A 27,651-nucleotide genomic window follows, 5' to 3' on the forward strand; every position below is an offset into this window, starting at 1 on the left:
AAGAAGCAAAAAGACTGAAAGAACAAATTGAGCAGAAAGATTTGAATGTATGGGAAATCCACAAGGATTGGGGCCAGGACAACCAATAGCAGGCAGGGATGATCCAACAAACAAGAGAGCAGGAGGGCGATGAAATGAGGACTAACTTTCTGAAGGCTAAAACAGACAAAGGTGCTTTGTTAAAAGCCACAGTTATTGATGAATGAAATAACAAAGAGGATTTTCTGTTCTAATTTAGTTTAAACTTGATTAACAGAAATGTGCACATATCAAATTGTAATACCCTCTTGTTTGCCTTTTAAATTTTTCAGCTTTGTTTGATGTTTATTATCTGTTTACATTCTATGGACCGCATCTCAACCTTCAGATCTCATCTTGTCGGTTTGTTTCTCTATTTGATTGTTTAGCAATCACTCAAAGACAACTAAAGTGATTTTCACAAAATTTTGAGGCGGCCATTGGTCCAAAATAAACATGAGGCTAATATGACGTTTCAACACCCAAAAGCAGCACATTGTTCCAAAACAGCTGAGTAAATCCTATTGAATTTTTGCTTGAATAATAAATCTGGACCAAATTATAATCCAGTCTCCATGGCACTCATCAGGATCGGTGGTCAGTGAGGGGATGGGCAAAAAATGCATCACTCCAAAACAGCTGAGGCAAATAAAATATTGCACACATTATACTGTTGAAATAACTTAAAATCTCAAACTTTAAGGCCTTCTAAAAGTGCAAAATATATGTTTGGCTGCTAATTAAAGAAAAAGAAACAATTAAGGGGTCTGAGTCTTCAAGAACAAGTCAATTAAAATTAATTAGCAGCAAAAACAGGTCAATCATTAAGAAAAGGGATAGAATGAAAGCCTGCAGCCACGGTGGTCCTCCAGGACCGGAGTTGGCGACCCCTTAACTAATTAATTGAGATCGGTCTTATCAGGTGTTGTCACCAATTATGAATCTAGTTGGAACAAAAACCTGAATCCACAGTGGGCCCCCCAGGACTGACTATGAGAACCCCTGGTCTATGGCATTATATGGCAACCCCGGATCCTCAGATAGATTAAGACATAATGTTGATGGAGACCTGCTGACGGCTGCATCAGTGCTCATCCATAGCTCTTTTCTTCGTATTTCTAAAATGGCACAGATTGTAGGGTTACGAATGTCCGGTGTAACCAAGGACTAAAGCAGACTCACACTAACAGTTGGCCAAGCAGGTACAGAAGTTACACATTCAAATGGCCAACCACCAAACCTTTCCAGCTGAATCCTAGAAGAACAGATGACGAGGTTCTAACCTCCAGTGTGCTGTGCATGAGGTAAGGCCAAACCAAGTCCTAAAAAAATGTTCAAATAAGGATAATATGGATAATATATTAGAGTAAATTCTGAACTATTCCAGATGTCAGGGTGTACAATTTTCCAAATTAAGACCTTAGATGGCCTAAACACATCCAGAGCCTCTCAGATTATCCACATAAAAAATGCACATATAATTATATATCCACATACTGCCAGATTTTCGTGAAAAGGCAGACCTAGTGAGTTTGCAGGAAACAATATTTATTATGAATTGACTGATGCACAATTGGTGTTTACATTATCAATAAATGAATTATTCGCTAATAATAATACAGTGGTGTATCTGTTTCATTTATGTTAGGTAGAATGTCCAGAGGGGACTGGGCGGTCTCATGGTCTGGAATCCCTACAGATTTTATTTTTTCTCCAGCCGTCTGGAGTTTTTGTTTTTTCTGTTCCCCCTGGCCATTGAACCTTACTCTTATTCGATGTTAATTAATGTTGATTTATTTTGTCTTATAATTGTGTCTTTCATTTTTCTATTCTTTAATATGTAAAGCACTTTGAGCTACTGTTTGTATGAAAATGTGCTATATAAATAAATGTTGATGTTGTATTGGTTAGCCATGCTGCCTCCAGGGATTCTGGGTTCACAGTCCCTCTGGAGTTTTTTAAGGTACTCTTGTTATATCCCCACAGGTTAAGTTAATTGGAGATTCTAAGTTGGCTGATTATGAGCGTAAGAGGAGATGTGTGCAGGAATGGGCTCTGCGATGGCTTGGCTCTCTAGCCATTGTTTGTGCCATGCAGCACTGCCTTGTGCCTGATGATGCCAGGAGAGATTTTGCCCCCCTATAATCATGAATTGCATGGAACAGGATTGTGAATGTTACATAATAATTCTATATTTGTCAAAAGGGTCTGTTTCTTCTTGGTTTTAGCGGGTTTAAACATTTAGTTTTGTGTTTTTAAGGATTGTGTATATTTTACACTATTTGAAGCATAGTGTGTCTCACCTTCCCGACAGGTTAAGAGTCTGAGTGTCAACCTTGACAGTACTCTGTCTTTTCAGTCCCACATTAAAAACATCTCCCAGACTGCCAATGTCCACTTGCGTAACATGAATCGTATTCACCTTCCCTCACTCCCCACACCACTGCTATCCTCGTTCATAGCCTTGTAATTCCCTTTTCTTTGGTCTTTCTCACAAATCTCTTTATAAGCTTCAACTGGTCCAGAATTCAGCTGCCAGCATCATTACTAGAAGCCCCTCTGTTCACCATATCACTCCTGTTTTGCAGCAGCTTCACTGGTTTCCAGCTAAGTTGGTTGGTTTCCATTATGGTCTGGAATCCCTACAGATTTTATTTTTTCTCCAGCCGTCTGGAGTTTTTTTGTTTTTTCTGTCCCCCCTGGCCATTGGACCTTACTCTCATTCGATGTTAATTAATGTTGATTTATTTTGTTTTCTTATTGTGTCTTTTATTTTTCTATTCTTTAATATGTAAAGCACTTTGAGCTACTGTTTGTATGAAAATGTGCTATAGAAATAAATGTTGTTGTTGTTGTTGTTGTTTCCAGTTCAGTTCCAAATTCAATTCAAAATTCTTCTGTTAATTATTAAGGCTCTCCACCACCTCGCCCCTCCATATCTGTCTGACCTCCTCCATGTTGCCATTCCCTCCCACACCCTTAGATTCTCTTCATTCATCTGCTTGACTGCCCCCTTCGTCCATCTTACTACCTTGGGGAGCAGAGCATTCAGTCAGTCTGCTCCCCAGCTCTGGAACTCACTACCATCTGAGCTTAGAAATATTGAATCATTCTCACTTTTCAAATCTAAATCTTAAAACTCATTTGTTTAAGACTGCTTTTTCTCTTTGACTCTGTCTGATTTAAAATTTTGTATTTTAGTTTTGTTTATAATGTTTGTTTGATCTATTGTTCAGTGTCCTTGAGTGTTTAGAAAGGCGTCTACGAATAAATAAAATGTATTATTATTATCGGGTGGCACGGTGGTGCAGTGGGTAGTGCTGCTGCCTCACAGTTAGGAGACCTGGGTTTGCTTCTCTGGTCCTCCCTGTGTGGAGTCTGCATGTTCTCCCCGTGTCTGCGTGGGTTTCCTCCCACAGTCCAAAGACATGCAGGTTAGGTGCATTGGTGGTCCTAAACTGTCCTTAGTGTGTGTATGTGTGCCCTGTGGTGGGCTGGCACCCTGCCCGGGATTTGTTCCTGCCTTGTGCCCTGTGTTGGCTGGGATTGGCTCCAGCAGACCCCCGTGACCCTGTAGTTAGGATATAGCGGGTTGGAAAATGACTAATTATTATTATTATTATTATTAATGATGTCACTGTGGTGAGCACACACCAGCTTGTATAAGCATGGAGAAGAGCAGATCTTCCTTAATAGATATTTGCTTGTAAAGAAAATAAAAACCTGGCAGGATCTAATCAATAAAATTTTAGAATAATCTTTTAAAGCACTGAAGAAGTAGATTCTCTCCTCATTTATCTTTATTCACTTATTAATTCATCTATCTACTTATTTTTACTAGCTTTAAGTTTTATTCTGCTGGCTCTCTTGCTCTCTTTTTCAGGGGTGGGGGTTAATTTGTTTTTGATCCTATTTTTGTAAAAAAATGATTTATTTGTATGGAATATTGTGTGATTTCAATAAAATTAAAAAAAAAGAAAAGAAAAATATAGATTTAGGAAGAAAAAGGAACAATGAAAAGTCTAGGCTTTAAACTGCAGTAAGCGGTTTTGAAAATGGATTGATAAAACATAAAAGATTGTGTGTGGGCAGAAAAAGAACTAATTAAATACAAATAATTTAACTGCAATACAAAAAGTATCCTAGTGTTTAGAAAAAAAAAAAATTTCTTTTCCCTGTGTCAGGATATTAATTGTAGAATTTAAGAAAACTCCAGGACAACAAAACAACAACTTGTTTGGTTTTAACCTTAGCATTCTTCCAAGTTGTTTTGATAAATGTATATGAAGTTTAACCTGACACTGAAGAATAACTAGCCATGAACTGACTGACCTTTTTTTTTCTTTTTCATTGTTTGACTTTTTAGACTGTGACATGAATAACCTATTAGCGTTACAGTTTTCCTCAGTTGCTTTAGGCCAGCTCTCTAATAACACTTTAAGTTGTCAAAACATGCGACTTTCTCCTCAACACAAAGTCAATTGTGCACAACAGAATCACATTTCTCATTCTTTTTTTATAAATTGCAAGTGCTTTAGTACATACAGTGGTGTGAAAAACTATTTGCCCCCTTTCTTATTCTTTTGCATGTTTGTCACACAAAATGTTTCTGATCATCAAACACATTTAACCATTAGTCAAATATAACACAAGTAAACACAAAATGCAGTTTTTAAATGATGGTTTTTATTATTTAGGGAGAAAAAATCCAAACCTACATGGCCCTGTGTGAAAAGTAATTGCCCCTTGTTAAAAATCACCTAACTGTGGTGTATCACACCTGAGTTCAATTTCCGTAGCCACCCCCAGGCCTGATTACTGCCACCCCTGTTTCAATCAAGAAATCACTTAAATAGGAGCTGCCTGACACAGAGAAGTAGACCAAAAGCACCTCAAAAGCTAGACATCATGCCAAGATCCAAAGAAATTCAGGAACAAATGAGAACAGAAGTAATTGAGATCTATCAGTCTGGTAAAGGTTATAAAGCCATTTCTAAAGCTTTGGGACTCCAGCGAACCACAGTGAGAGCCATTATCCACAAATGGCAAAAACATGGAACAGTGGTGAACCTTCCCAGGAGTGGCCGGCTGACCAAAATTACCCCAAGAGCGCAGAGACGACTCATCCGAGAGGTCACAAAAGACCCCAGGACAACGTCTAAAGAACTGCAGGCCTCACTTGCCTCAATTAAGGTCAGTGTTCACGACTCCACCATAAGAAAGAGACTGGGCAAAAACGGCCTGCATGGCAGATTTCCAAGACACAAACCACTGTTAAGCAAAAGAACATTAGGGCTCGTCTCAATTTTGCTAAGAAACATCTCAATGATTGCCAAGACTTTTGGGAAAATACCTTGTGGACTGATGAGACAAAAGTTGAACTTTTTGGAAGGCAAATGTCCCGTTACATCTGGCGTAAAAGGAACACAGCAGTTCAGAAAAAGAACATCATACCAACAGTAAAATATGGTGGTGGTAGTGTGATGGTCTGGGGTTGTTTTGCTGCTTCAGGACCTGGAAGGCTTGCTGTGATAGATGGAACCATGAATTCTACTGTCTACCAAAAAATCCTGAAGGATAATGTCCGGCCATCTGTTTGTCAACTCAAGCTGAAGAGATCTTGGGTGCTGCAACAGGACAATGACCCAAAACACACCAGCAAATCCACCTCTGAATGGCTGAAGAAAAACAAAATGAAGACTTTGGAGTGGCCTAGTCAAAGTCCTGACCTGAATCCAATTGAGATGCTATGGCATGACCTTAAAAAGGCGGTTCATGCTAGAAAACCCTCAAATAAAGCTGAATTACAACAATTCTGCAAAGATGAGTGGGCCAAAATTTCTCCAGAGTGCTGTAAAAGACTCACTGCAAGTTATCGCAAACGCTTGATTGCAGTTATTGCTGCTAAGGGTGGCCCAACCAGTTATTAGGTTCAGGGGGCAATAACTTTTTCACACAGGGCCATGTAGGTTTGGATTTTTTTTTCTCCCTAAATAATAAAAACCATCATTTAAAAACAGCATTTTGTGTTTACTTGTGTTATATTTGACTAATGGTTAAATGTGTTTGATCATCAGAAACATTTTGTGTGACAAACATGCAAAAGAATAAGAAATCAGGAAGGGGGCAAATAGTTTTTCACACCACTGTATAAGAAAATGACATGCACATTGGTCCAGGATTTGAACAATTCTCAGTTGGATTTGTCAAATGTCTCGGTCTGATTGCAGATCTGATGTGAGAAGTGTGGAGAGGGCTAACGAGTTACCATATTTTTCGCTTCTTAAGACGCACCTGACCATTAGACGCACCTAGGAGGAGGAAAACATGAAAAAAAATTATTCTGAACCAAATGGTGTACTAATGTATTTAATAAACTATAGCACAATAATATTTCAACCATGTAAAGTCAAAAGCGATGTTAGGACCATCATCACCGTCATTAACAAATGAGAAGAGACTTTAAGGTTCAAGCACTCCTCTAGTTTTCTGGAAACCCCAAGAACTCCTCATCACTAGTGTCCAATTTATGAAGCTCAGTAGCTCACAATCACTTTGAAGAAGCACGTACCTATCATGCGGCATAACCTGTCCAAAGCCACCAAGAAACAAAGCACATTTGGACCAATGCTCCCTGAAGTTATATCACCAGTCTAGTCCCATCTCTATTTGTAATGCCGCCACAAAGCCCTTCATCTCTTCTTTTGTTGTGTGTTTCCGCTTTGAAAAACGAGAATGCGGTGCAAGCGCAATTTAAAAAATTGCTCTGCTTATATGTTTGTCTTGTCTAACAGTAGCTGAAAGGCAGCATCAGGGGAGAGCAACCTGAAGTAGTCCAGCGGCTAGTAATCTGTCGAGTCCAACAGCAATCCATGCTATCTTGTGAAGTCCAGTAGCCAGTTTGGCTCCCACGGATCAATGTCTGGGTATTCCTCCCACACGAACCTTGCCATAGGTGCATCAGCTGCGCGAATGCGCTCAGCTGGGGCGGCATCGACTGGTGTCCGATAAGCTGATGCCAGTTCCGCACTCTCTTGCTCGACCTCCTGATCACTCTCAACAAAATCAGATTCTGAAAAATCAGTTTGCGAAAATTTGCGATAATGCGCCAAAACATTGTCTGCTGAGTATTTTGTTTTCTGCACTCCCTTGTGAGATGTCGATTCCATCTTGCTTTTGTATACATTTCTTAACTCAAGCAAACACACAGATTAGATACAGAGTCAATGAGTCTAACATTCCTCCAAGCAGAGGGGGAATGCCTGTATCGTAACGGTGAGTTCTGTCGCCATTAACAGCTGATTGTCACCCTCTACCCCGGATGTCGACTTTTGTCAGGTAATACACATCATGGTCTGTGACGCAATATTCGCTCCATAAGACGCAGAGACATTTCCACCTTTCTTTTGGGGGAAAAAAGTGCGTCTTATGGAGTGAAAAATACGGTAAATCAATTCTTTAACAGGTTTGACTGTGGCCTTTCTGCCCAAAGTCTGTATGTAAAATCTGTGAGGATCAACTGCCCTTGTGCCTCCACTCCAATCCACTTTACACTTCAAGACCATGTACCACTGCCCACATACACTTCCTCCATCTGACTTTCCATTCACACTTCTGCATAAAAACTGCAAATGTATTCGCCCTCAATGACTTACATTCACCATTCTGCAAGCCTCCTAGCAACCGATGACTGACCTTCGAAGTGGAGCAGGTGAAAAAAGAACTATGAAAACTAGTCAAATCAAAGGGGCTGGACCAAATGGCGTTAACCCAAAGGTACTGAAGGAGAGAGTCAGGCAACTGTATATAGTTTTTCAGAGTATCTTCTATATGAATCTGATCCTACAAAAGGTTCCGGCTGTATAATGTGGTACTAGATCCCAAGACAGTGCAGCCAAAAGTCTTAAATGACTACCAACCTGGTGGTTCTGACCTCACACTTTATGAGGACACTGAAAAGGATAATGTTGACTCATTTGCAACCACATGGTCAGAACAGCACCGGACCCTTGGCAATTTTTCAATCAGGACCACATAGGGGTGGAGGATGCTGTCATCTGTCAGCTAAATGAAGCATATGTAAATCTGAAGAAATAGGGCAGCATAATGAGGGTATTGTTTATTTGACTTCTCTAGTGCATTGTATTTCATAGAGCAGGGTTTCTTAATATTTTATTATTTTTGTCACAATCCTAGATTGTCTTTCTTTCTTGATGACTGTCATAGCAGGAGGTGGGGTTCCCCTTGGAGAATTGCAGCTGATCGTCAAACCATACATGACCCATTCACATTAAATACAACATTGAATCGTGACCCACCAACAGCAACTCGCGACCCATGGTTTAAGAAACTCTGCCATAGAGACCTAACAACACTAAATCATTTAATATGGAAAAAAAAAACTGGAGGGCAGGAAAATGAATATAAGACACATGTGGAGGACTCTGTTGGTTAGGAAGCATGCACAGACGGTGTTGAATGGTGAAAATAAAACCAACTGCACCCCAAAATCAGTAAGACAAAACTGATTTTCATAGGTGAAACTGAACAACTGTCATGAGTGGGGCACCAACATGAAGGCTGCATACAGGAAGGCTCAAAGTCACATCTATTTCTGGAGGAGATTGAGGTCGTTTGTTGTATGTAGGCCACTCTTACTGTACACGTTTTCTACTGGTCTGTATTTGGCAGTGTGCAGAGGAAATGGCATTAATGCAGGTGATTCCAAAAGACTAGATAAACTGATTAAAAAAGATCTCCCTGGAGAAGTGGTGGAAGTGACCCTAGTATCCTGGTCAATGACTCTCATTCCCTTTTCGAGGTTTTGGCTAAACAGAAGAGCACATTTAAACCAGAGTGGTGGCTCTGAGGCGAAGGATCTGCACTGGTATCTGGAATGTTGCAAGTTCAAATCCTGTTACTGATAGAATGGATCTAATGTCATTGGGCCCTTGAGCAAGACCCTTAACCTGAAAATTGCTCCAAGAGCACAGTATAACAGTTGAACCCCTAAAGGCAGTTCTCCTATGTGATTAATAAAGTAAATCAAAAGAATAAATAAAAAGATATGCTGCTCCAAAGAGCGTTACTTAACTCTTTGAAGGCTGAATATTTTTTCCAAAAAACACAGTTTTCTGAAAAGCACACAAAGCAATGGCTTCACACATAAATCAACATAAAACCTCTGTTGCTGTGTGCTGTGGCTGCCAGTTCGGCATCTCTTGTGGCTCGAGCTGCTCCTGGACAGCACGACAGCTGTCAGGAATTTGGAGTAGCAGGCTGCCAGGCTGTCTTTGCGTGGTCGGGGGGTTTGGCGGTAGAAGAGGTCGCGGTCATTGTCATTGTAGGTGGCGATTCTCCCAGGTGAACATTGCCAAAGGCGCGTCAGCTACCTAAACGTGTTCAGCACCCTGATCACCTGGGGACCCATTGGCTGATGCCAGTACCTCAGTTTCATTTTCAATTCTGACCTTCAGATCACTTGCATCAAAATCGGAGTTCAACAAGTCAGCATCAAATTTAGTGATTATTTCCAAAACGTCATTCACGGAGCCTTGTGCATTCACTTCGATTTCTCGGCAGATGTCGATGCCATTGTTGCCGTTGTTTGCTCTTCACTACTCATATGCGTGCAGGGAATCTCGGTCAAACCAAATAAAGCTAGCTTTTCTTTTAACAAACGGAGTTGAACTAAAATGCAATGTCAGGTTTTGTCACCGTGTACAGTTGATTACCACCCTCAGCCCATCGTGTTGACAAAAATCGAAAGAGTTAAGGTCATCTTAACCCTTAGTCAACAGGCTCTATAATGAGTCGGCCAAGGAGGTATTGTTCTCTAAGTACTGAGCTAGTCTAGTAGACATCCTAACAAACAATGATGCCATGTGCAATATACTGTGCCAATAGCTGGGATCCTGTACAGTGAAATACTCCATTTGCAGTTTCCTTCAGGATTATCTATCTATCTTGCCAACTATACTATTAAGTATCTATCTATCTATTTATCGATCTATCTATCAAAACAGATTCTTTTGTTTCCAGTTTTACATTACAAAACATGTCATAACTCTCTTATCATGTAAGTCATCACATGCAAAAAAAGTCCATCCAGTTGTCAAAATCTGTCAATCCTATGTTTCATTAATTACAGTGACATGGAGTTATTCCAATGTCTCCTAAAGTGATAAATTGGTCCTCAGGTGAAACCTAAACTTCAATAATAAAGTAGAAGGTTCACACATCTCTTATCAACCAATGACACCTGCTGTCAAATTACAGTTGCTTACAGGTGACATTCAGGAGTATGAGTTCTGATAAACATATCTACAAAGGTTGTGTGCAACTCAATTTATATACTTTCTGAACTTGGAGGAATCTGTTCAGGCAAACACTGAACTTGAGCAATAGCCTGTTCGTTGAGAACAACAACAACAACAACATTTATTTATACTAGCCAACCCGCGGCGTACCATATGCCACAAAATCAGGCCGGTTTTTTAATCATTTTTAAGTACGGGGAGAAAACTAACATTTGAAAAATCGGTAATGTAATAAATCAGCAAGAAAAGCAACATTGTAACAATGCACGGAACGAACCAACACACAATTGTCCGTGCGGCGCTCAGTCGTTGAGGGTGGAACGGAAGGAGAGGAGAAGGACGTCCACTCGCTTCCTCCGTCATGCTAGTCTGCTGATTTCTCGTCCAGTATGCACTGCCTGCTCATGTGGCCACTGGAGTCGCTGTCGTCTTTACACAGTCCAGATGCACCTGTGACTCACGTAGACTTTTCATTGCTCTGTGCGGTTTTGGCTGCCTTTCTATATATAATCCACCAAGACACCCGACCACGGTAGCAGCGAGGTTGGAGGGGGGTGTGTACAAAGTGCAGGAGCATCTAAGAAGATACATGTTTGTCGCGGATGCGAATTGCTGTATGTAGCGTGTACAACACTTTGCTATGCTGCACGCGATCGTGCGTTGTAACCGAAAACTCGGTTTTTAAAGGCTGCTTATTTCATTGTGTTTTAACCTCAGTTGTAAAGGATTGTTTTAAGGATCCCATGGGATACCCCTCGCAAACCGTTTTACACGCTGCATATGGCGATTCACCTCCGCGAGAAACACGCCTTTATGAACAGTCAACGTGGCTCGGAGTAGCATGTGGCCTCTACGACAGACGAATATAAATGACGCAGTTTGTTCTGTGTCGTCGTGTCCGAGTTGGTGGCCGTGGCTCTGCGAGTTGTCCTCGTATCCAATGGTCTTGGAGTTGGTGGGCGTGGCTCCATCCTGCGTGCGCCATGGGCGTCTTACTTGTCGGCGGCTTAGTGAATCCACGCCCCTTCCGCCATGCTTTCCATGGGTGTCTTGCCTTTGTGAATTACATATATAGATAGCACATTTTCATACAAATAATGTAGCTCAAAGTGTTTTAGATGATGAAGAAAGAGAAAAAAGATAAAGTAAGAATTAAAATCGAAATATTAAAATAGAATAAAAGTAAGGTCCAATGGCCAGGGAGGACAGAAAAAACAAAATAAACTCCAGACGGCAGGAGAAAAAATAAAATCTGCAGGGGTTCCAGGCCATGAGTCCACCCAGCTGCCTCTAGGCATTCTACCTAACATAAATGACCAGTCCTCATTGTCCTTGTTGTTCTCATGGAAGAACTTGATGATGGCGGTCATGTAGACTTCTGGCCTTTAATCCACCAGTGTAGAAGGATGAGGAAGAAGGATACATGATGATACAAGGGAAAGACAGCAAAATAGAGGAAGAGGCAGAAGAGTGTACAGGCACAGAGTTGTTCAAGATGATGTATGGGCCATACTTGTGGACTATTATTAATCTTGGTCTTACAATGGCAGAGGCTGATTGCAAGGTATAACCCAATTTAAGCTGGTCCACAGGGAAAACAGGTATGTTACTGTGTGATTCAATACTGTACTTCTTCATGCTATTCCAGTTTTAGCAATACAGTAACTGATATTTACAGTAATGTAATGCATGTTTAAAGGGTATTTATTAAAAAATGTATGTAGCACACAATACAGTACATGTAATTTGCTCACTTTGTGAATTCCAATAAATAGGATAAGTTACAGCATGAAGTTATGGGAAAGAGTAGTGGAAGCTTGGTTAAGAAGTGAGGTGATGATTAGTAAGCAGCAGTGTGGTTTCATGCCAGGAAAAAGCACCACAGATGTGACGTTTGCTCTGAGGGTGTTGATGGAGAAGTAGAGAGAAGGCCAGAAGGAGTTGCATTGCATCTTTGTGGACCTGGAGAAAGCATATGACAGGGTGACTAGAGAGGAGCTGTGGTATTGTATGAGGGAGTCAGGAGTGACAGAGAAGTACGTATGAGTGGTACAGGATATGTATGAGGGAAGTGTGACCGTGGTGAGGTCTGTGGTAGGAGTGAAGGATGCATTCAAGGCGGAGGTGGGATTACATCAGGGATTGGCTCTGAGCCCTTTTTTTATTTGCAATAGTGATGGACCGGTTGACAGATGAGATCAGACAGGAGTCCCCGTAGACTATGATGTTTGCTGATGACATTGTGATCTGTAGCGATAGTAGGGAGCAGGTTGAGGAGACCCTGGAGAGGTGGAGATATGCTCTAGAGAGGAGAGGGATGAAGGTCAATAGGAACAAGACAAAATACATGTGTGTAAATGAGAGGGAGGTCAGTGGAATGGTGAGGATGAAGGGAGTAGAGTTGGTGAAGGTGGAGAAGTTTAAATACTTGGGATCAACAGTACAGAGTAATGGGGAATGTGGAAGAGAGGTGAAGAAGAGAGTGCAGGCAGGGTGGAATAGGTGGACAAGAGTGTCAGGAGTGATTTGTGACAGACGGGTATCAGCAAGAGTGAAAGGGAAGGTCTACAGGACAGTAGTGAGACTAGCTATGATATATGGGTTGGCGACGGTGGCACTGACCAGAAAGCAGGACACAGAGCTGGAGGTGGAAGAGTTAAAGATGCTAAGATTTGCATTGGGTGTGAGGAGGATGGACAGGATTAGAAATGAGGACATTAGAGGGTCAGCTCAGGTTAGACAGTTGGGAGACAAAGTCAGAGAGGCAAGATTGCGTTGGTCTGGACATGTGCAGAGGAGAGATGTTGAGTATATTGGGAGAAGGATGCTAAAGACAGAGCTGCCAGGCAAGAGGAAAAGAGGAAGGCCTAAGAGAAGGTTTATGTATGTGGTGAGAGAGGACATGAGGGTGATGGGTGTGACAGAACAAGATGTAGAGGACAGAAAGATATGGATGAAGATGATCCGCTGTGGCAAACCCTAACAGGAGCAGCCAGAAGAAGAAGATGATGTTCAGCATTCTATTTTGCATCTCTGCTGAACACCATCATATTGCAACAGTGTGCATGCAGCCCAGTCTGGCCTACTTAAAGATGATAATGTTTAAAGTTATAATGAAAGTGCAATTTTACTAATTAGGTAGGATTTAATCTGGATCAAATATACAGCATCTTAAATGCAAATAATAATAAAGTTATGTTTTCCTAAACAGGAAATACCTGTAATGATTAGCAAAGTATGTGAATAAATGAAATACCATAAAATAACATTGTTTTGAAGTTCCACAAGGTCGCTTTCCATTAAATAAAAGTAAAACCTAAGGGTTTTCCATTAAAAATCCCTTCTCACATGTCATCTCGGGGATTTCCATCCTAATCTTTTGGCTCGTGAGACATCCATGTCATTGTCTACCACACCTGAGAACTCTTATCCTAAAAAATGCCTACAGAAACAGAAAGGAAGAAGAGGATGTAATGTTTGAGTACAACTACTTCATCTTTATTTTTTTTAAATGAAATGCCTCTTTTTCCTGGTGCACAAACCTCAGTTGCCCATTTTCCAAGTAGTGAAGGCAGAGACTCAGAGTCATCAAACACTGATGCTTCCAACTTTTAAACAAAAATGAGCTGGAGGTCTATTTACTGGAGCCAGAAATCTGCCATCCAGTGAGAACGACCTCTGTCTATTTTTTTCCTATAAATGGCTGTAATGTGAATACCACAGTGGATGGACAGGCAACCCAAAGGGGATTGTGGATGATTCCTCCTCTGGCTAGGAGACCTTACAACAGGAAAATGAATAGATGGGCATTCCAGCTGTGAGGGAACAGGAACCCTTACCTAGCCAGGCCTCCAATATAAAGAGGAGACCATGTTGGTATCCTTTATCCCCTGGTACGCTAGACAGCAGCATCCCTGAGTTAGGTTTCCCACACTGACACCCACAGGACATGCTGGAACCTGTAATTCAGTGGGTCAGGCCTGGTGGGTTCCATGGGGGCAACTAAGGGGGAGCTGCTGGGATTAGAAATCCCTACTTTCAGGGACTTCTATTTGATCCAGAGGTGCTTCTAGTGGGCTACACCATAGTGCTCCTGGGTCATAAATAAAAGAAGCCACTTGACTTCATCCAAGCAAGTTGGAGTCAGAAGGCTGAGGACAACACTTATTTGAATGAAGAGGAGTAGGATGAAGAAGGAGGAAAATCTTTATTATGTGTAGTGCTATACAAAGGATTCTATAAGGGTCTGTAAAGGTACTGTAAAGAATAAAACAACTATCTTTGAACATGTGACTGTGTCTGTATTAGTTGTATCCAGGGTTTGGGGCTCAGTGGTGCCCCCTATCTTTCACACTAAATAAATTGTAATTTCTAAACAGTTATCCAAATCAAAGCCAACACCTCAACACCTAATTTTTCTTAAAGAGAACCCAGTTCTTAAAACCACAAACCTTACAAGATGCAGCCACTGTTAGAGAAGAGCATATGATATTCTGTTTAATAATTAGTCATATTTGAAAAAGTTGATTATAAATCGAAAGTAATCTCTATCTCAGTTCCTTTATCAAGCTGTAAAACCTATATTTTAACTTTCATTCATCCTTTTTTTTTTAACTTGCTTAGTTAAGAGAACATGTAGAACTGTAGTGCCATGGCTCTTTTGGCGGTCCACTCGTAGTTATCTTCCTTTTTTTGTGTTTCCCGTTTTTTTTTTAGTTGTTAATTTCTTTCCCTTTTAAAACTACTGTATATCACAAGGAGTAGGGACCTAAAATGATAACTATTTACGGTAACACTTCACATTAAGTGTCCATAATTACATTGTAACTACTATGTAATTACCTATATAAGTAATTACTTAGTTGTCATTGCTATTCCACAGTTAATATAATTACAATGTAACAATTTATCACTGATCCAAAAACAAGTGTACTTACATAGTTACATTGTATCTGTACTTTCAATATGTAATAAAAACATTAAGGTATGCAACTACAACTATTGGCGGCACGGTGGTAGCGCTGCTGCCTCGCAGTAAGGAGACCTGGATTTGCTTCCCGGGTCCTCCCTGCGTGGAGTTTGCATGTTCTCCCCATGTCTGTGTGGGTTTCCTCCAGGTGCCCTGGTTTCCTCCCACAGTCCAAAGACGTGCAGGTTAGGTGCATTGGCGATCCTAAATTGTCCCTAGTGTGTGATTGCTCCTTGTCACACTGCAAAACAGGTGAAGCAATTCTTAGAAGAGAAGAATACTAATGTGACGAAATGACCAGCCCAGAGTCCTGATCTGAATCTGATTGACAATCTCTGGGAGATGACTGGCGACAAAGTTATGGCAAAGAAACCAACTACAGATACCGAATTGTGGAAGAGGCTGGAAGACGAGTGGAACAAAATCAAGCCAGAGCAGTGCAAGAAATTGGTCCTATCCTGGGGGCGCAAATTTGAGTCATTAAAAGCAAGAGTTTCTACACTTCCAACTAAATTTTGAATACTGTCATTTTCAAAAAGTGTTGACAAAATTAATTTGCAGGGTTCTTTTGCAATACAGTTTTAACAATTCTCTAATTTAGTTCACTGTAGTTTTCCAAAATGAAATGTTTTTTGTTTAAAACATTCTAGTAGAGCTCGCTTCCCGGGTCCTCCCTGTGTGGAGTTTGCATGTTCTCCCCGCGTCTGCGTGGGTTTCCTCCGGGTGCTCTGGTTTCCTCCCACAATCCAAAGAAATGCAGGCTAGGTGCATTGGCGATCCTAAATTGTCCCTAGTGTGTGATTGGTGTGTGGGTGTGTGCCCTGCGGGTGGGCTGGCGCCCTGCCCGGGATTTGTTCCTGCCTTGCGCCCTGTGTTGGCTCCAGCAGACCCCCGTAACCCTGTGTTAGGATATAGCGGGTTGGAGAATGACTGACTGACTGACTGACTACAACAAAATGGTTAACACTTTTTCCCAAACTCTAGAGTGGCACCACCTTGACATATTTTGCTTAAACAAGCATTTGTCACATTCTTGTAGTTGTGTTACACTATTTAATGTTGAATTTTTTGGGCTATTATTATACCTAACCCTAACATAATACTGCCAAACTTGCATCATTCAATCAAGGTACACAGGGCCACAGAGCCATTCCAAGCATCACTGGACACAAGGCAGGAAAGGGCCCAGGATGGGGAGCCATCCTATTGCAAGGCCCATTGACAAACATGCCAGCAGTCACGCTCTCACACATATGGCCACGTAACCCAAGCTACATGTCCTTGGGATGTGGCGGTGAAACCCATGAAGAAGACCTAGGGAGACATGGGTAGAATGTACACATTTTACCCACATATCTCCAGAAAGAATTCCATCTCAGGATAATAGATCTGTGAGGCAAAAGTGTTAACCATTTTGCAAAGATGTTTTCACCATTTAAAACAGATCTTGAAATATCATCGAAAACCCGTGCAGTTATCACTGCAATTCTCCATTAAAATTGCCCAGACCATGGAACATCTGTTAGATAGTTGTAGTTACATACCCTGAAGTTTTTATTACATTTTGAAAGTACAGATACATCGTAACTATGTACTGTAAGTACACTTGTTTTTGGATCAGTGATCAATTGTTTCATTGTATTTATATAAAATGTGGAATAAAAATGACAACTGAGTAATTGACTGTAACATTACGTTGTATTGCACAGTAAGTACGCTGAGTAATAACTCATAGTTACACTGTACTTATACAGGTAATTACATAGTAGTTACAGTGTAAGTATGGACACTTAGATACAAACGCCTGAGATCTATTGTAAGTATGCACTTGAGCCCCAGTATAGCATTTTTTGTTAGACCTCTTTATCACCAGTCGACTAGTTAACGCACTCCTCTCATGTTGCATTGCTTTTTTTAAGTTATGATTTATTTGGGTACGTGCTTTAAAAAAAATGTGGGATAGTATTTGGGAATTAATATTTAAAGCTCTGAACTAGATTGTTCATTTGTTTGTGATTATTATGTTTTCTTCATTTAGTCAGACTATTGCTAAATACTTGGAATTAAGATTTATTCAGCTTTTGTTTCAGAAGTGATTTGTTACTCGCTTACTTATTTTTTGTTTATTCTTAGAAATTTTGTTATTTTGAACATGACTATTTTTACTAGTATGTGGTTGTTAATTAAGGGGTTTTGAAGATTGCCTAGTCTCTTAAGTCTTTGAGGTTACATTTTTTGGGTTTATCCCAACTCCTTGTGGGTGATCTTTTGATGCAGTCGGGATAAGGAGCCTGCCTGGTTTGTAATGCTTGAATAGACAGCTTCAGAAAATCCAATACCCTTCTATTTTCTTAATGTTATTTTTCCATTACATGGAAATAGGAAGGCAGACACCATCCCAGCAGAATAGGGCACAACGCAGGAACCACCCCAGGACGGAACAAAAGTGCACACTCACTCACACACAGATACTGTATATGCTGGACAATTTACAATTATCTATTAATCTAACATGCACACCTTAGAGATATGAATATTAGCCAGAATAATAAAAAAAAACACCCACAGGGAAACAGAGACAATATGAAAAATTTCACACAGACATTAACTAGACTATGTATCATACCTATCTTTCTGGATATTTTAGCATGCAATGCAAAAAACTGTGCCATCGCTCACTCTTATAATAAAACACAAAATAGTTCATTTAAAGAGGCTTAAGCAGATAATATTTAGAAAAGAAATCTCTTAGGGCACTGATCCATATAATGAGATGTATGCCTGCTGCTTACTCTGTGTGATCAAGCAAAGTAACCAACATACTGTGCAAGCAGAATAGTGAAAAAAATGCTGCCACAGGGTTTATAGCTGGAGCTCCCACTGGCACTGGCAGATCAGATCTGCCCTACAAGGCACTTTTATTACAGACTTCAATTAAATGCAGTAGTAAGCATCATCAACCAAAAAAACTAAAGATGATGCATTGCTAATATAATTGAGGTGGTTTAAAGAAGAAGCATCATCTGCACCCAACTTACGTGACTGGTTAAATGAACTGCATTGGATTTTATCACTGAATTATGAAATACAAATTGAACAAGAAGGAGCGCATCTTCATGCAGTCAGCAAGAGGAAATCGGCTAGGGTAGGTCTATCTAAAGTTACTAATAATATTATTTTAGAAATATCAAAATAAAAATAGCTTCTTCAAGTGCAATACTAAGACCGTATTTATAGAACGAAAGTGATGCAGAGAAATAAAGCAATATGTACAGATTGTCCTACCCGTGCATTCGGATACAGAATTCAGTCTCTCCAGCAGCTTGTCTAGGCTCATTTCTTCACTCCCAATCCAAAGCATTATTCTTCACCAAAACAAACACGAGTCCAGCAAAAGCTTTCACCTTTGCAAGGGGAACTAGAGAGCTACACAAAAGACATGCATTTCAATGGCTGCAGAGTCCCTGACAACCAAAAGGAGGTGCAAACGCGCACACGTACTCACACACACAAAATCTCTCTCTCTTCTCAGGCATTCACCCACACGCAGGAAAATCAGGCCTGCTTTCCACTGCAGTGATCCTCGCCTGAGATGATGCAGCCTGGAGACAGACTCGTGAATGCTAATACTGAATGTCAGGATGACTTTCTAGGTCTGTATGCACTTCAAGCTTTGGGCAAAGTGGCCTGAAAATAAAATAAAAAATAAGAGTCTAATTAGCTTCATTATCTGAACTGTCTGTATTTTTATTCTAACCTTAAAAATATATATATATTTTGAGAAAGAGGGCTTACTACATGTCTCAAGTGGAATATCAGCTTTAAGGGAAAAAACAAACATTTAGAAAGGAATGCGTGATATCTTTATTGCTTATTCAACTCAGAACAAATCAAAACTAATGTGTTATGTCCTCCTACAGTTTTGAAGGCAGGGTGGTTCGTAATAAGAATACAGGCAGGTTTCTCACACTGCACAAATCCCAGTCCTAAAAAAAAATAACAGAATGTGCCAATTCACAGCATAAAAATGATATCAAGTCGTGGCTCAGTAGAAAAATAACTGAGCAGATTTTATATCCTCTGCCACGTCCAATAAGTCAGAATGTCAATTATTATCTATATTATCTATATACTAACAGTAACATCTATGGCAACAGGTGGAAGAATATGAAATATGAGATTCCAAGAACTCAAGAAGCAAAGACTTTTTCGGCTGGAAGAGACAGACGAGGATGAAATGGGAACAAGGACTATGATCCAAATGCATTAGTCAAGCAGACATCATATGCTGTCCATTATGAGCGCTACTCCTCTTCAGCACTCAGAACCAAGCATCAACAGCAATGATTGGAGTCAACGGAACTAACCTATGAAGGATGTCTGAAGTAAAAATATTTAAGAAATAAAAATATTGTGTCAAGGCTTTTTAATATACTGTATTTACATCATATTGCTGCAGACTGCATATAAAATCAAAAGATAATGCAGCAAATGTCTTGAAGCCACAACAAGAGTGGTGCGGATGTTTTCTCTTAGGACTGAGGAGAGATGGTGGCATCTTTAGTGACACAGTTCTGTCAGGCATAATAACAAGAATGACAATGAGCTATCATGCAGGCCACAGGATGAGAACTTCAAAGCTGCAGTGTACGGTAAGAATGTTTATATTACTAAAATATCTACTTTATCGTGTCAGTGACCAGACTAGGGTGATGGAGAACAGTCTTTTATCTTTTCATTTTTGTCATACCTCAAATGGCGACTGATTTCCTGTGTGTCTGTGCGTGTGTGTGAGTATAACCCTGTGATGTACTGGCTCGCCATCTAAGGCTGTTTATGCCTTGTGCACCCGCCAATGTCGTTAAGACAGACTCTGTCCCCTAAAACTGAAATGAGTAAGGCAGACTTGAGAATGTTATGTAAGATAAAAAAAAATATCACAGGGCCATTTGTCAATGTGTCACCGTTGCTAGAGCCACTTAGTAGCTGTCACCCACTCACAGAATTATCCCAATCTGTTAGCAGCTTGCTTCTCATTTACTTATGACAAGTTGGTTTGTAATCTGCATGCTAACAAATTTGAACGCATACACCCTGAAAATGTGTATGCGCAATGAGGCCTTTAAAGAGAAATGTCACTATACTCATTTATGTAAGAAATGAATAAGAAAAATCGTAGCCATTAATAAAAAAAAAGGACACAGCATTTTTGTTTAAAATGTGTGGTGGACGGTCGGGACGCCCCTCTGACACTGGATCCGGGGGAGCAGCATTGGGATGCACACTACGTCCCCTGGAACATGTGGTGTCAGCCCTCCTGGGTTATATCGGGACCTCAGGGCTCAGCACCGGGTGCTGCACGGCTTAACGAGCCCATGTGAGCTGGAAAACACTTCCAGGTGGGCTATAAGAAGAGCCTGCAGCCACCACTCCGGGAGCCAGAGTCGGGAGGAGGAGGACGAAGCTGCCTGGGAGTAGTGATGGAAGAAGTACCTGTGTGTGTTTTGGTTTCACTTTGAGTGTGTTTGTGCAGGATTGTGTTGAGCTGAAGAAAAATAAAAGCACTTTTTCTTTAATTTGAACACATGCCTCTATTGTCAATCAGTCTGTGTCGGGTCGGGCGCCTTTATAGCACCTTTCACAAATGTTTGTTTACTTCTTCAAGCATCTCAGCATTTCAAGTTATGGATAAATATTAAAGGCAAGATGATAATTTATAATGTGTCACAGGTCTATGACTAATACACTCTTTTAAGTCATGTAAAATAATTTAAAACTGACTTGCAAATTGAAGGATTAAAGGACTTGTTGGGAAAACTGGCAAGGGAAAATGTATTTTAGGTTGGGCCTTAATTGAATTTTGAATATATAGAGTGTGTTGTGTTCTACCAAGATGAATAGAAACTAATGAAATCATATCCCAGTTAAGTGGAAAGCAAGAAATGATATTTTAGTTTGAGAATGAAATACAGTAATCCCTCGCTATATCGCGCTTCGACTTTCGCGGATTCACTCTATCGCGGATTTTAAATGTAAGCATATCTAAATATATATCACAGATTTTTCGCGGGTTCACGGATTTCTGCGGACAATATGTCTTTTAATCTATGGTACATGCTTCCTCAGTTTGTTTGCCCAGTTGATTTCATACAAGGGACGCTATTGGCAGATGGCTTAGAAGCTACCCAATCAGAGCATGTATTACATATTAACTAAAACTCCTCAATGATATACGATATGCTTCCCGCGCGTTGCTTGATTGTTTGCTTTTCTCTGTCTCTCTCACCCTCTCTGACATTCTCTGCGCCTGACGGAGGGGCTGTTTGCACAGAGCAGGGGTTCTCAAACTCGGTCCTGGGGGCCCCCTGTGGCTGCAGGTTTTTGTTCCAACCAGATTCCTAATCAGTGACAACACCTGATAGCACTGATCTCATTTAATTAGCTGGTATTATTGATCTTTTATTCTACATTCAGAAAAGCACAGCAGCATGATTTTTTTACATTGGTAAGAAACTTAGAAATATTTCTGTTTTTGCTATGGATTTAAATGCTTAACTCTCTTTTTATTACATTTCGCCCTTTCTCTGTGCAGTTTGCTCCCTTCATTGAATCTTAATAATGACAATTAAAAACAAGAAGAGCAGAAACCCAAGCAAACAACACTCAATCGTAAAAGGCTGCAACTACTTTAGCGTCAACCCCACAAAGTAGTAAATAACAGATTAATTAAACAATTAGAACACCTAGAAAAGTAGAATGACAATAAAGATGAAAATACTGTTAAAAAGAAAAAAATACATATAACTGTTTAGTACATTTTTTTTAACAAACTTAGTTTTCTAATTTGTATATTGTTCCCAAAACAGAGAATCTAGGAAACAACAGTTCACTTAATTAGCACAGGAGTCCAATTAAAAACAGAGGCTGGTTGGAACAAAAACCTGAAGCCACAGGGGCCCCCCAGGACCGAGTTTGAGAACCTCTGGCCTAGAGGATACGGACGCTCCTCTAAAAAATGGTGCTTTATCGTGGTGCTTCGGCATACTTAAAAGCACAAAAGCACGTATTGATTTTTTGATTGTTTGCTTTTCTTTGCGAACGCTCTCTCTCTCTCTGAAATTCTCTGCTCCTGATGCAGACACTCCTTTGAAGAGAAGATATGTTTACATTCTTTTAATTGTGAGAAAGAACTGTCATCTCTGTCTTGTCATGGAGCACAGTTTAAACTTTTGACTAAAGGGTGTAATTTCATGTCTAGAGGGCTCTAATAATGTTAACAGTGTGGGAGAGTTTATAAGGGCTTAAAATATATAAAGATAACCATGCAAACATAGTTTCTACTTCGCGGATTTTCATCTATCACGGGGGGTTCTGGAACGCAACCCCCGCGATCGAGGAGGGATTACTGTAGATGGAACTATAGTTTCATAAGTGACTTTTGCACTGGGATCAGAACATAAATGGATAATGTCTAATGGTTTTTGGAAGAGTCGCTCCTGATAGACTACCCAAGTTTACCTCTTGAGGTGGTAACTAACATGATAGTTATTGCCCTTCCTTGACAGTGCGATATTAAACAATACTTTTTAGTGAAATTGTGAGATTTTACTGCCTGTTCCAATGCAGTAATTTCACTTAGAGAAAGCTGCCCTTGTAACCACAAGTTCCTTCATTTGTTCTTTAATTGCAACCACATCTTCTTCAAGGCAGGTGATCTCAGGCTCCATGTTTAATATATCAGGGTAACTAATGATTCCCAGGAGATAAACATGCAACAGGGAAAAAGCCAGAAGAAATCCAGAAGAGCAATTAGAAATGGACAACCAAAACATGAGGGAAAAACCAGAATCCAAGTCAGAGGAAAGATGAGTTTGAAACCGATAAGGAACCTAGAACTAGGCCTACTTCAGAAAGAAACTAACTATGCTAAAGTTTTTTTGTACTTTGAATCAAACTGAGGAGAAAACACAAGTCACAGCCGCTGCCAGATTTATACCTTACTGCCAGAGAGACCACAGATTCATTGAACATAGAAACATGATGTGAATCCCAATCAGGTAAACACTAGAACACTCTAGACAAAAATGGGCCATTCAGCCCAACAAAGCTCAGCAGTCCTATCCACTTATTTCTTCCAAAAAAACATCAAGTCGAGTTTTGAAAGTCCCTAAAGTCTTACTGTCTACCACACTACTTGGTCTCTTATTCCAAGTGTCTATCGTTCTCTGTGCAAAGAAAAACTTCCTAATGTTTGTGCAAAATTTACCTTTAATAAGTTTCCAACTGTGTCCCCGTGTTCTTGATGAAGTCACAGTCTCGATCCACTGTACTAATTCCCTTCATAATTTTAAACACTTCAATCATGACACCTCTTACTCTTCTTTTGCTTAAACTGTAAAGGCTCAGCTCTTTTAATCTTTCCTCATAACTCATCGCCTGTAGCCCTGGAATCAGCCAAGTTGCTCTTCTCTGGACCTTTTCTAGCACAGCTATGTCCTTTTTGTAGGCTGGAGACCAAGGTAAACTTTTTCTTCTTCTTCTAGCTGCTCCCATTTAGGGGTTGCCACAGTGGATCATCCACTTCCATCCTATCTGTCTTTTGCACCATTTTCTGTCACACCGACTGTCTTCATGTCCTCCCTCACCACATCCTTAAACCTTCGCTTTAACCTTCCTCTTGTCCTGTGGTTCCATCATTAACATTCTTTTCCCAATGTTCTCCTCATCTCTCCTTTGCACGTGCTCAAATCATCTCTCACTTGTCACCAGACTGTCGTACCTGTGTTGTCCCTCTAATATACTCATTCTTAATCCTGTTTACCCTCATTTCTCTGGGAAAATATTGTAGCATTGTTAACTCTGCCTCCTGTCTTTTCATCAGTGCCACCATCTCCAAACCGTACACCATAGCTGGTCTCCTTACTGTTTTATAGACCTTCCCTTTCACTCTTGTGTGTGGTCTTCTATCACAAATCCCTTCCGCCACTCTTCTCCCCCAAGTCCAACCTGCCTGCACTCTTTTTCACCTCTCTGCTGTTCTCTCCATTGTTTTGGACTGTTGAACCCAAGTATTTTATATTCATCTGCCTTCATCACCTCTTCTTCCTTGCAGACGCACCCTTCCACCACCTTCTCTCTCAGACATGGCATGTACTCTGTCTTACACCTACAGACTTTCATTCTCTTTCTTTCCAGTGCATACCTCCACCTCTCCAGGTTCACCTCAACCTGCTGTCTACTCTCACTACAGACCACAACGTCATCCATGAATATCATAGTCCCAAAAGATTTCCGCTTAATGTTTTATATCATAGATAGAATACTTTAACAGTGATTTGTTTAACCAAAAGTAGTGGAATTGAAGGAATATGAAAAAAAATAGATGTAAGACTTGTTAAAAACTAAAAAGCAACAACACTTTGTCAGTGATAAAGGTCTCACAGTGGCTTTACACTTTGCGACTGTTTCTAGTTGTACTAACTGTTGCAGAAATTTACTAAGGAAAGGAAGCTACAGCATGTCATGATTACAGAGTATAACACTGAATCTAAAAGACTGAGAAGGCAAAGATACAACAGGCAATGCTTTTACTCTGCTGGTTTTTTACCAATAGGTAAAATTTTGCATAGTATTTCTTTTGAGTTGTTGAGGATTTGCAATTAAGTATGGTATTTAGATTAATGCTAAACCAGAACATATCTCAGCTCAACCACCTTTCGTTCTGTAAAGTACTTTCCTGAATCTCTGTGCTTTTGACATTTGTGCTTAAATTATTTAACTATTTTTTTTTGTCCACCTATATTCTAGTCTTTTTAAGGTTCTCTTGTATCTTTTAAGGTTCCAACCATGTGTGCTAACCTATTCAATTTTGTGCAAATTATTTTGTATAGCATTGTTCACTAAGAGTACATACAGAGTGCTGTAAGAAGTTCACAGCTAGACACAAATACAAATATACAATGTTTACTAATTGGTAATACTTTAGTTTAGGTACTGCAAACATGAATCTATTACTCATTTACTCATATGTAACAAGACCTTAACAAAGGCTTCTTTCTGCGTTAGCAACACTTATAAAGCTTCAATAAGGTGGTTATTCATCTGTGCAGTGTGGTCTACTAAAATAACTTCATTTTGGAATGGCCAGTGGTGGCTTAAGTGAGACATATTTCTCTGTAAATTATCATGCCCACCAGAGGATGCCAATCCTCTTCTTTTTATGGCTGTTCCCGTTGGGGGTTACCACATCTTTTTCCATAACTTCCTGTCCTCGTCATCTTGCTCTGTTACACCCATCACTTGCATGTCTTCTCTCACCACATCCATAAACCTTCTCTGAGGCCTTCCTCTTTTCCTCTTGCCTGGCAGCTCTATCCTTAGCATCCTTTTCCCAATATACCCAGCATTCCTCCTCTGCACATTTACAAACCAATGCAATCCCACCTCTCTGACTTTGTCTCCAAACCGTCCCACCTGAGCTGAGCCTCTAATGTCCTCATTTCTAATCCTGTCCATCCTCGTCACACCCAATACAAATCTTAGCATCTTTAACTCATCTACCTTCAGTTATGTCTCCTGCTTTCTGCTCAGTGCCACCGTCTCCAACCCATATAACATTGCTGGTCTCACCTTCCCTTTTCACTCTTGCTGATGCCCGTCTGTCACAAATCACTCCTGACACTCTTCTCCACCCTGCCTGCAATCTCTTCTTCACCTCTCTTCTACACATCAAATAATTTGGCGAGGGTCCTACTTCATTTACCTTACCTTTCTCTGTTATAGGAGGTAGTCTCTGACCTTGAGATTTATATCTAGGTAACTGAAGCCAACTTGTTTTAGCAAAAAGAAGAACATAAGGATTAAAGAAATATGATAACTGCAAATATATGTTGACATATAAGACAAGACACAGACAAACAAACATATTATATGCTGTGGCTGGTTTACTTGCTATTTAGAGTGTAAATTTCTCTTACAACACAGATAAATAGTTTTACAATACCAAGACTTTAAAGATGATGTCCGATGTCATGTGGAGTTGTTGCTTTATTGCACCTCTGGGTTCAAGTGAAGGATTCTCCTTGCGTTGCAGTCCACTTTATCTCTTTGTTGCATGATCCTTTGTTTGTGGCATGTTGTGCTTTCCTCATTTAGGCCCTTTGCTGAACTGTCTGCAACTTCACAGGAAAGAGCATTACTCTTTTCTGGCACAAGAGTTCAGATGCTGAAGTTCCCATCTTGAAGTAGTGGCTCTTTCTAAGCCTTTTCAGCCCACTGGCCCACAGCTTGGCTTGCAGAGAGATGGTCAATTTCTGGTCCACAAAGAGAAATAGGTTGTCCAGTACTCTGCTCACCAAGCAGAAAACAACTCATCAGCTTTCAGTTTCATTGAGAACTTTCAAAAGGTAATTTTGCAGAGTGAGAGTAACGCTCCTGTAGAATTTTCTTGGGAGTTTCCTTGAAAGAACCACCTGAGAGAGCTACAGCGTACAGGGAGATTTATGGGAAAGTATAACTTCTCTTGATTTAATTAATGTCACGTCCAGTTACAAAATCAGTGTCTCCTTATAGGCACTCTCTTTTGTCCATCAGAGTTGTCATTCATTGAATTATAGCTCTTTGCTTTTGCATGAGTCCATTTTAGATCTTCTGACTCAAGATGTTTGTAGAGGGGCCTCTGGAGAGATGTCAGTTCAACTCTGATTGACACCTTTGTTATCAGATGAAGTCCAGGAAGATCCTGATATGACCTGGAGTTCAGTTACTTAGTTTGGAATGTAAGTGAGAAAGTGTAGCTGAATGTCTGCTAAATCTGCTACCTTAACAGGCCTTGTGTGCCAATAAAGCCTAGCACAGTGGGCAATGCCCACTTTGTCCTACACAGCTATGAATTCTTCATATCCAGAAGTCATTTTATGAGTGTATAAAAGGCTCTTAACATGCCATACTGCACAGAGATTAATGACTACTGATGCTTTATAAGCATAATTAGGGCCAAAGGATGTCTTTGTTAAGGTCTTGTTACATAAGAGTAATTAAGTAATAGATGCATTTTTGTAGTACCTAAACTAATTTGTTACCTACTAACTAAATTAAAAGCACACACAAAGACATCGTATTTGTTTAAACAAACAGGAAAGCAAAGTGGTTTCAAACTGATTAACATAAGTGGAAATCCAGCAAAATCTTTCCATTAACTAATTGTTTATTGATTATTCCATATATTTGCTTTTTTGTTGTTTGATCTAATTATTTTTGGACAACCCTGAACTACCTACATGTTTACTCCATCCAGGTAGCTCTCTTCTAGTAATTGATCCAATATTGAATTAGCTCTGCAGTCAT

The 27,651-nt window shown here is 40.1% G+C and overlaps 1 protein-coding gene across 1 annotated transcript in view; it reads right to left on the bottom strand.

The window, feature by feature from the left end:
• The window catches only part of mcf2la (mcf.2 cell line derived transforming sequence-like a), a 287,608-nt gene extending 268,845 nt beyond the window's left edge, over positions 1-18,763 (bottom strand). The window contains exon 1 of the mRNA XM_039745883.1: positions 18,592-18,763. Coding sequence (XP_039601817.1) covers positions 18,592-18,667 — 76 coding nt within the window. The 5' untranslated portion in view covers positions 18,668-18,763. The remainder of the gene's footprint in view (positions 1-18,591) is intronic.
• Positions 18,764-27,651: the final 8,888 nt, after the last annotated feature.

The sequence above is a fragment of the Polypterus senegalus genome, chromosome 2 (genome assembly GCF_016835505.1).
Source record: "Polypterus senegalus isolate Bchr_013 chromosome 2, ASM1683550v1, whole genome shotgun sequence".
Classification (NCBI taxonomy): Eukaryota; Metazoa; Chordata; class Cladistia; order Polypteriformes; family Polypteridae; genus Polypterus; species Polypterus senegalus.